The sequence below is a fragment of the Hypomesus nipponensis genome, chromosome 23 (assembly GCF_054491055.1).
Source record: "Hypomesus nipponensis isolate SF chromosome 23, ASM5449105v1, whole genome shotgun sequence".
Lineage (NCBI taxonomy): Eukaryota > Metazoa > Chordata > Actinopteri > Osmeriformes > Osmeridae > Hypomesus > Hypomesus nipponensis.
This window is the reverse complement of record NC_140383.1, coordinates 3,552,246-3,562,500: the sequence shown is the minus strand read 5'-3', so window position 1 is coordinate 3,562,500 and position 10,255 is coordinate 3,552,246. Positions and strand designations below refer to the sequence as shown.

The 10,255-nt window shown below is 48.6% G+C and overlaps 1 protein-coding gene across 1 annotated transcript in view; it reads left to right on the top strand.

Moving 5' to 3' along the window:
* efnb2a (ephrin-B2a) overlaps positions 1-6,140 on the top strand; it is a 21,737-nt gene extending 15,597 nt beyond the window's left edge. Inside the window, exons 3-5 of the mRNA XM_084689049.1 lie at positions 3,305-3,397; positions 4,015-4,122; positions 5,719-6,140. Of these exons, the coding sequence (XP_084545175.1) occupies positions 3,305-3,397; positions 4,015-4,122; positions 5,719-6,140 (623 nt within the window). The remainder of the gene's footprint in view (positions 1-3,304; positions 3,398-4,014; positions 4,123-5,718) is intronic.
* The last annotated feature ends 4,115 nt before the right edge of the window (positions 6,141-10,255 follow it).

The following is a 10,255-nucleotide window of genomic DNA, read 5'->3' as shown; positions in this document are numbered from 1 at the left end:
CTTTCATTCCCACTCTATCTCTCCTTCTCTCCCTCTCTCCATCTTTCTTTCTCCGTCTGTCTGTCGCTCTTAGTGAGTCTTATCAGAGCGCTGTAAGGCAGTGGCAGTAGGAGAGTAAATCCATTTGTGAGGGACCATGTATGAGCCTAGTCTATCCTCCCCAACACTCCTTCTGTATGGGGGATTAGCTGCTAGCCCGTGGCAGCTAACAGCCAGCTACTCCAACCGACCGGCAAGTGAGCTATCCAGTCATCCCAACACGCTAGTCTGCCAACAAGCTAGCCAGCAAGTAAGCAAGCCAGCTAGCCTAGCCAGAAACACAGCCAGCCGGCCAGCCAGGCAGCAAGCCTGCCGGTCAGCTAGCCAGATATCCAGCCAGCTAGCCTCAGCAGAGTAAACAATCCCATTCTTGTTAGAAACCAGGTCAGGCCTGGAAGGCTCTGAGTCTGACTCCAGCATTAGGATGTGAGTTTTTAAAGGAGCAGAAAGTATGTTTACCCCTCAGAGAACGTTCGACAGCCGGTTCGGAGGTTTCTGAGTTAAATAGGTTTTGATCGGCGTGGGGAGCGTTTGAGCCCACTGGAGAACAGGGCGGAGGACAGATTACTCCACTAGTTTTTAGGGTCATGTTTTATTAGGTTTGGGTGGGTGTCGATGTGGTGTTAAGTGGTTTCACAGGACAACAGAGGAAGGGAGGACAGACGCAGGATGGAGAAGCAGCCTCATGGAGCGGACGTGACCTACATATAGCTTCTGTTTGGTCCCCAACCTCAACCCTGAACTTTGACCCGCTAATACGAATGGTCCAGCATTGGTTCATGTGAGCCTCACACAAAAAATGTATCTCATAATAAGAGGGAAAAAGATGGGATAGTATTAAAATGTTAGGTTAGTGAGTGATGCTAACAGGTTTATTGAATACACACACACACACAAAGCCAAACACACAGCCACACACAGAAGGACAAGCTTTTAAGAAGCTTTGCACATAATGTGCTTGTCGTCCTCCACGAAAAAGCCATAGGTCAGCTTGAGAGACTGAGGGAAAGAGGAGGGGAGAGAGAGGGAGAGGAAGGGGGGGGGGGGGGGGGGAGAGGGAGAGGGAGCGGGGGAAACAGTGCTCGTTAACATGCTCTTTATGTCCGTCCCTATCAACATCTCGCCGGAGCGAGAAGCTCAGGATCAAAATGATTAGCAGTCGAGACAAAAGGAGACAGGGAAATGAAGAGAGGACCGACGGCAGTGCTGCGGAGCGGTGTCCTGAAGCACCTGCTTTATGTCATCCCCTTCCGGTAGATGAAAAAAGAGTTGGGCGAGAGGGCGAGGGGAGAGGGGGAGGAGGAGTGGGCAGAGGGTGACGGGTCCGTCGTGGCCGGCTGAGGGGGAGGGGAAGAGGAAGGGTGGGGGGGTGGGGGGGTGTTCAGGCTTTGAGGCGCCTGTTCCCCCCCCTGTGTAGGAAAAAGGGGAGAGGAAGGGAGAGCGGTTGAGAGAGAGAGAAAGAGAGAGGCTGGGGGCGAGGGGAGGGAGGGAGGGAGGCTGGCTGGGGGCTAGGGGAGGCAGGGAGGGGGGCAGAGTGAATGTGGCCAAGCTGGCGGGAGGCCAAGCCTGCTAAGCCCCTGGCAACTCGTTAGCCTCTATGTTACTGACCTGATAGACCAGGAGCCCCCACCCCACCCCACCCCACCCTGCCACGCCTCTCCATCTGCAGTACCCGCTACCACCTCGGGGGGCAGTGTTGAGTCTGGGGCTGGTGCAGGGGAGAAACAGGGTGGTCCTCTGTTTCTCCTCGACTAACTGTAGACCTTCAGTGTATGTAGCTCTATTTGAGTCTGCCAGTAGCATGTGTGGAGTTCATTAAGGCAGGCTGTTTGTATTTGATAGTTGTACACTGTTTGTGGCCTAACATCTGTGCATGTTGTTGCCAACTCTTTAAATCTTTATTTTATTTTTTTTCTTTGGTTTTAAAAGGCTCTGTCACATCTGTTTAGAGGGTTAGTTTGTTCCTCTGTCTCGTGTTGGGGGTGATACACCGCCGCTCTGCTCCCCCTACAACATCTGCACTGAGCCCACAGACAAACTGTTTAGAGCTGCTCACAGATCATTTCAAGGGGTCGCTGAAATATTCATCACCTCCTACCTCACACCGCACAAGGAACAAAAAAGAAAGCATATTTTTTGTAAACTTTATTTACAGGCTTTTTTAATTGGGTTATCCTCTGCTTCATCTGTGGGTTAATGCCTTTTATTTTAGCACCTGGCATCAGAAATCAGAATCAGAATGGGATTTATTCGCCATGAATGTTTGCACAGACAAGGAATTTGCTTTGGCAGGAAAGTGCATACAATAAACATATAGGAATCTTACATTTAAATATGTGGTCTAACTATACTATATGTCTTTCAAATCTACAGTAGAACTCATTCAGGTCGTTGGTCAGGTGGGAGTCGTTAGTGGAGTGGGAGGCTCTGGGCTTGAAGTTGGTGATCTGCCTGAGATCTCTCCAGATAGAAGCAGAGTCGTTAGCAAAGAATTGATATTATAGTCTCTCCGAGTACAGTCTTTTAGCCTCTCTCACCGCGTGGCTAAACCTGTTCTTCAACTCCTTGAATCTGTCCCTGTCCCCACTCCTAAACGCGGCCTCTTTATCCAACCTCAGCCTTCCAAGTTTAGCTGTAAACCAGGGTTTTGTCGTTGTTGTAGCTCACCCTGGTGCGTGTTGGTATCCAGCAGTCCTCACAGAAGCTGATCAGGTTTAGGTTTGAGTCTGCAGCTCGTTTAAGAGCTTTTTCAATCAGGCTGCTGATTCTTTAATAACAACCCCAGAGCTCTCTGGAGGGTTGTTGGCGCTAATGTTCGATAAGCCTCCCTAGAATTTCCTGTGGCTTTGCCAAGATGGCCGCCCATTGTTTCTGCCCATTGTGTCTGTGTCTTCCCCTGCTCCCTCATTTCTCCATAACTGCCGTTTCCACCGGGCCGCTCAGCCCAGTTAGAGTTATTACAGACACAATTACTCAAGCTAATTGACTTTGGGGACGTGAAATATTTCCCCCGATCTGGAATGAGTGAGGTGACAAGCCTGGATAAACGTGACATTGTTAACGGGGGGAAACGGCGGCGTCTTGTTTCATCTTTCTATAGTCTCATATACGTCCTTTCAAATGAAAAGAGAGGGGACGGGAAAGAAACGGGCATAACGTGCACAATGTGCACGTGGTCCCACGGACCACAGTGGCGTTGGATGTTGTTAGCGTTGCGGCTAACGCTAACATCGTTTTTGTTTATTTCCTTCTTCTTCTCTTGTAGCTACATCCAATGGCACCATGGAAGGCATTGACAGCCAGGAAGGAGGAGTGTGCAAGACCAAGTCTATGAAGATAATCATGAAAGTGGGACAAAGTGAGTATTGTGTTTGTATTTATAACAGATTCCTTCGGCGGGTGCTTTTGTGAGCCCTGATTGGTACACAGCCTTGAAACCATAGGCCACCATAGAACATTATATCATGTGGAATACTGAACACCTCTTTGTTTTATGCCCATATATGGTATTGAAGGGTTACGGGGCATTTAGCTCCCTAGGCTGCTTAACACCCAGGGCAGGGTCTTTTCCAGATGTAATCCTGTAGAACTGTAATGGATACACACACACACACATACAGATACACACACACTGCATCTGTCCTCCATAGCGATGGTGCCCAGCCCCCGCTGGTAATTAATGGCCATGATTATTCATAAATCAGTTACTCTCTACCCAATGGGGTAATTTCCTGAGGTCGCTGTTGTCGACGCACCCGCCACCGCAACACATAGAGGCTCTGAAGGTCAGGGAATTTATCAGGAATGCTGTGCTTTCACTAGGAGCAGCCCACGTGAGCCCACACGCTCTTTCACACCGTATAGATTGGAGCAGGCCCCCTCACAGCCCCAGACAAACACCACACCCGTGTAGCCTCTGTGTGTCCTCTGTCTCCCACTCCGTGTCTGATGGATCTGTTCTCCGCCCGCTTCCAGATCCCACTGACCCTGCATCCCCCAAAGACTACCCCACCAGCTATCCCCCCAAGCACCCAGACGTGGGCAAAGAGTCCAACAAACCAAACGAAGTTCTGGAGAAGTCAGGTAAGAGCGTTCACAGCCAGCCACAATCTCTCAGGGACGTAGAGCACAGAGAGGTCTGTGTGTGTGTGACTGTGTGTGTGAGTGTGTGTGTGTGTGTGTGTGCGTGTCCCCGCGTACGCTAAGCCTTTGTAAGAACAGGAAGGAAAGGTCAGCAATTCGTTGGCCCGTAATTGAAAGTTGCCCATAAAACTGATAAGCATCTATAGGTTCTCCAGCGCTACACGCCCCACTGTGGTCCCAGATCTCCTCCCTTTCCTCCGCCTCCCTCCCTCCCCCACCCACCTGTGCTGACATTTCGAGGTAAAACTATCCAATCGGCGTCCGCCATCTTTTAACGGTAACTGCTCCTCGCACAGACGTGCACTTGTTCTCTCCGTGCGCACATTCTCAAACCAGACCGCCTCTTATCGGAGCTATTAAATTGCAGTTAAAAATCTCCAGCCCCGCAATTTCCGCATCAAACTTTCTGCTTTTAGAGGGGGAGCAAAAGAAAGAGAAAACAAGAGATGGAACAAACCAAAACAGTGACCTATTTAAACTCTCTGGCACGGTGGCGAGGCCTTTTTGTCGAGACCCGAGCTTCTATTTTCATTGTCAAATCCCTCTGACAACGGGCACGCCATCCTGCCAGCTAGCCACTCCAATCCGCGCTGGCACCCCACCCTGCCGACCTCAGCATCTTCTCCCTCTCTTCTCCTTTTTTCTTCACATCATCCCTCCATCTTGGCGTGGCGTGAGAGCATATGGGAGTTGGGAGTGGTAGGAGCTGGGCATGCAAGGCAGCGGTAATCCCCATGTACAACAGGGATAGGGTGCCGGAGTTGGGCTTTCTGCCATCTTCCAAGCCTTCCCCTCCTCGTAGCATCAACACCAGCAGGCCCTGCAGGGGATGCTAGCCAGCCAGACAGGGAGACACAGTAATCCCCCCTGCCCAGAGAAGAGCTGTGTATCCTGGGGAAGGAGGAGACAGACTTGCCTTTAACAACTCGATGTGGACCAGAGAGTTAATGCTCTCAAGTGGGGGGGGGGGGGAGGGTACCATCCCAATCACAGCTTGGCTAAAAGCCCCCCATTTTAATGTATTTATTTGTACATTTTTAATAGATGTTTCGTGTTGTAGTTATTCAAATATCAAAGAGCTCTTATGTCAGAAGTACTCTTGCCATCTTGGTTACGTGACACTGCTGTGGTCTCGACTCAAAGTCAAGGTGACCACCAGCTGAAGGTGAATAGCTACATGGAGAGACGAGGGCTTGACCTTATATAAGAAGCTCACTGAAAGCAGCTTTCAATCCCAGCATTGTACTTCTCCTCTCCTCGTCTCACACCTTCACAACGGCCGGATCAAAAGACCGTGCTGTCGGAGGTAGTCCGTACGGGCACGAGAGCGGGTGGCGATGGAAAAGAAAGGAGAAAGCTGTGATGCTTCTCTCCTTCAGACGGCGTCTCACAATTGTACACGGATGACCTTTTCATTTGTTTTCATGGATGTTCACTCTTTGAAGAAACCCCCCCCCCCCCCCCCCCCAGCCGCCACAGTTTTTGACGTGCTGTATCACTCACTCTCTTCTTCTCCCCCACCTCTCTTCCTCTCAGGCCACTCGTACCACCCGGATGGCGAGGAGAACGCGGGCGGCGGCGCGGGCGGCAAGTCGTCCAGCGCGGTGGGCTCCGAGGTGGCCCTCTTCGCCTGCATCGCGTCGGGCAGCGTCATCTTCATCATCATCATCATCATGCTGGTGCTGCTGCTGCTAAAGTATCGGCGGCGGCACAGGAAGCACTCGCCGCAGCACGCCACCACGCTGTCCCTCAGCACGCTGGCCACACCCAAGAGGGGCGGCGGCGGGGGCGGGAACAACAACGGCTCGGAGCCCAGCGACATCATCATCCCGCTCAGGACTGCGGACAGCGTGTTCTGCCCGCACTACGAGAAGGTGAGCGGGGACTACGGACACCCCGTCTACATCGTGCAGGAGATGCCCCCTCAGAGCCCCGCCAACATCTACTACAAAGTCTGAACCGGGACCTCCACGACATGCCACCGCCCCCAGCCCACCCCCAACCCACCGCCCCCCCCCCCCCCCCCCCTCCCCTTTCCGGAAACGAAAACACTAAGTCCCTAACCTCCCCCCCACCCACCCCACCCCCACACACACTTTGGCAGGGCGGGTTTGGCACGGCCCGCTACGCGGACGGCACGTGAAAAGTTCCCTCTCTCTCTCTAACTCCGTCTCGCTCGACCTCTCCTCCTCCCTCCCTCGTTTTTTGGGCCTGCCGTCTTTTTTGGGTTCAACCTCCTGCGGAGATGTCGCTATTCTGGTTCTTCTTGTTATTGTCGCTGAGTGGGAGGTTAGGGGAGAAGGTGGTGGGGGGGAGGCTGGAGAGCAAGCTGCTGATCTCTGGGGAGAGGCGGGCCGGCGGGGGGGCAGGTTTGCATCCCTCTCCTCCTGTCCGCTCCCTGCATTCCTCTTCTTTCTCCTCGGCGCGCTAAGATGGACGCTGGGTGTCAGGGTCGGCCGGTGCGTTTGGAAGGACGGACGAGTCACCCGCCCGCGCGCTTCGGAGTGGATGACAAAAGCGGACAAATGTGCCGATTTCGTGGGAGAAGCATAGAGGAGGGAGTGAACTTCATCCTTTCTTTCTCAACTCCCCCCTCCCCCCCCTCTCATAAGAGGAGAGACTACTGCTTGGAAAGTGCGAGAGACACAACAAAAGGAGGGAAAGACAAGAGAGGAGAGCTGGAGGAGGGAACGAGCGGAACTGTGAACGTTGGTTCCTTTGTTCGCCCTACCAGGTGGATTATGGTCCAGAAGCGGAATAGAGATTCTGATATCTGTACTCTGAGACTTCCCTGACTGATTCATGGACATCACTCACTCCCCCTGTCACTCTCACACTCAAACACACACACACACATACTCATTGTGAACTGTGTGGATCATCTTGCATACAACCCCGTCGTTCCTCATTGCCCAACCTGCTTTTCAGTTTTAGCATTACAGTTCACACAGTTGTTACTTGAACGTTTGAAAAAAAAAAAAAATATGATTCCTTTTTTTTGGTGGTATTTTTGACACTTTGTAAGTTTGTTTAATCATTCGTTTCTGTTTTTTCATTCCTGGTATCGTTCACTCACAGAGAAGACGTTGTTTAGTGTCGTGGTATCGTCCGAGCTTTGTTGTGCTGGTGCATGTGACGACCCACGTAATTAACACACACTGCATCCCATTGGCTAGGTGAGCTGAGAGGCGGAGAGATAGAGGACAGGGATTGGACAGGGAAGGAGGGGAGAATTTGTGCGGCCCTCCGTGGGGGATCCCGGTTGCCAAGGTGGCTTCTGGGTAGGGTGGAGGATCTTCACGAACATTTTAAAGCAGCACTTTTTATGTCCTCGACTCCTCCACCCACCAGCCCAACCATGGAGCTGGAGCGAGAGGAGGTGTTAGCAAAAAATGTAGACAAGTAAAAGGTTTTGACTGTAGAGATAAAGGGGCTGTCTTGAGTGTAACACAGATAGGAGGCTTTTCAGATGAGAGGGTGTTGGCAAATGCGGGGCAATAAGGAATTCTTGTTGGCCTAACTGCCGTGTCAGCGACACAGAGGGACGTCGAGTTCAGCCGCTCTGGTCTATGGTGTAGCATAGCCACAGGATGGAGCCGTTCTTGGTACTGTAGCTCCCAGAAGGGTCGACGCGACAGCGCCCCCGGAGGTCGGAGGTCAGGCAGACCAGTGCTCTCCTGCTCACGTTTAAAAAGCACAGGGACTTCAACACACTTTGTTGCTGTTACTCTTTATTAGCATTTCCGTATCGTGATTTCTTTCCCCATTCTTTTTTTCCATTTCTTTTTTTGTTTGTTTTAAATCAAAATAGATGTACATTTAAAGGAGGACATTGAAACACAAAAACCTTTAAAAAATACTAAAAAAAAACAACAGAAAAAACAGAATTTATTTATGATAGCCACATAGAGCACAGGTGTGGTCAGGCGGTATTGAGAAGTAATGTTAATATATTATGGTATAAGTGCACATTATGCAAGCTAGGTTTTCAATTATTCAATATCTGTTTGGATCCATAATGTCCCACATATTCCCACCCCAAATGGCTGCCTTTTTCCATATACACAGGGCTAGGGGCCTGGGAAGGGGAAGTGGAGAGGGAGGGCAATCTGGACGTACGCCCAAGGGAGTGGAGTTTATCTGACCCAAAATAACTCAGATGGGTGGGCCGGGTAGACCACCAGTGTTCCCCACACTTGCTCACTGTAGCATCTCCCAAAGGATGATGGGAAGATTCCCACGATGACCCTGTTACCCCTTCCCTAGCACCACGTGGTCATGTTTTATCTGTGTGTGTGTGTGTGTGTGTGTGTGTTTGTGTGTGAGAGTACCTCCGCTTGAAAAAGTCCAGTGGAAGACAGATTTTTTTTTGTTATTTCACTCCCATTATAAACATTGGCTTAAGATAATGAAAACCCGATTGTGACTTAGGCCATGCCCAAACATGTATCATTACTGACATTGTCATTTGTTCATTAAGAATCTCAAATTTCACCGAAAAGCCAAGCCTTGATCTGAGGTTTGTGCCTCTAAGAGGCTACAAAATCTGCAAATATGCAATTTTTATTTATTTTTTTAACAATTGAGAAAAAACCTAAACCTATAGGAAGTGTTCTTAACCACTGAAAGATGTAACAACAAACAAAACAATTCATAAATAGCAACGAAAGTCACACGAGCCTGCTGTTTATTATTTTTATTTTTTTTATGGTAGTATTATTTTAACATTCTTTTCTTTACTGTATGCCGTAGTTCAAGGTAAACTGTGAAAAATGAAACCAATTCAAAGTTTAACACAAATTCGCCTGGGCGGTTATTTAAGACAAAGTGATAAAACCACACCAGAAAACACAAACCAATTGCTGTTTAGTTGCTGTCTGACTGCGGCAGAATATGACAATCTTAGTTTCTTTCAATCTGATGTTCCTATCCTACCCAGCAACTAACGCTGTCCCATGGTTGCTATGTTTTCTGTCTTGATCAAACGGAAAATAGGAATCTTGCGAGAACGTTAACATGCCGGCTAGGAAAAGTACTTCAGGCTACTGTAAAATGCCTTGCTCGTATGGTCAGCCCTTGGTCACCTGACTCAGTAATTTTGCACCGTTCTTCTGTAGGTAAGAAACTGTAAATACATTAATGTTTGTATTGTATATGGATCCTGGGTTGTTACGATAGCCTTATTCACCTTTTTAGGAAAGTAAATGGAAAACGATACCGAAAAAATTGAATACACTTCAGTAAAAACAGAGCATACAACTTTTTTTGGTAAATAGCTTGTGTACATATTGACCAGAACCCAATAAAACATTTTTTTATAAACTCTTAAAGTAAGATGTTTTGTATAAAATTTGAATTTTTTGCTATGTATTTTAGCTAGCGCTCGTTGGAAAGCTCGTGTCCTCCCACTCCCTCCCCTTTTGCACTGTTTCCATGGAAATTTGGTTTTAAAAAGAAATTTGAGAGGAAAAAGTTGCCAAACCGACTGCTGCATATTTGTGCCATAAGTGTGTACCATAAATATTTATTGAATTAGTTTGTTCTGTTTTTGATTTGACTCCTGTCCAGTTTGTAAGTAACACAGTATTATGATTGCGTTGTTTGTCTTTCCTGGTTTCTTTAGTCTGTTATGGTTTCCAGGTGGCTGTTTCCCCTCCCTTTGCAGTTTGAAGACCAGGGCATGATACGGTTTAAACATTCAAAAACAAAAGAAACGAAAGTGAGGAAAAATGACACACATTCCACCAGTCTGTTACGAACTGAAAATGTTTTTCAATAAAATGTTTTTCCTATGGACATGTCGTCTGTGTTGTTTTGAGCTCAAATTAATGTTAGTCTACATCTTTGCCAAAAAAAATCCCAAACGAGAATTGATGTCAGGGAACATTTAGGTTCTGAGACAAACTGGGGCAGGTCAGAGTGGACTGCACTTATAAATGCTAGCTTCATTCCACGTGTATGAAAAATCATAAATGGCTACAAAAAGTAACATAACTTCACTCTATAAACAGTTATTGTATCCTGGGTTCCAGTCAGCATATTCATACATCTTCCTATCCACACAGTGTATATT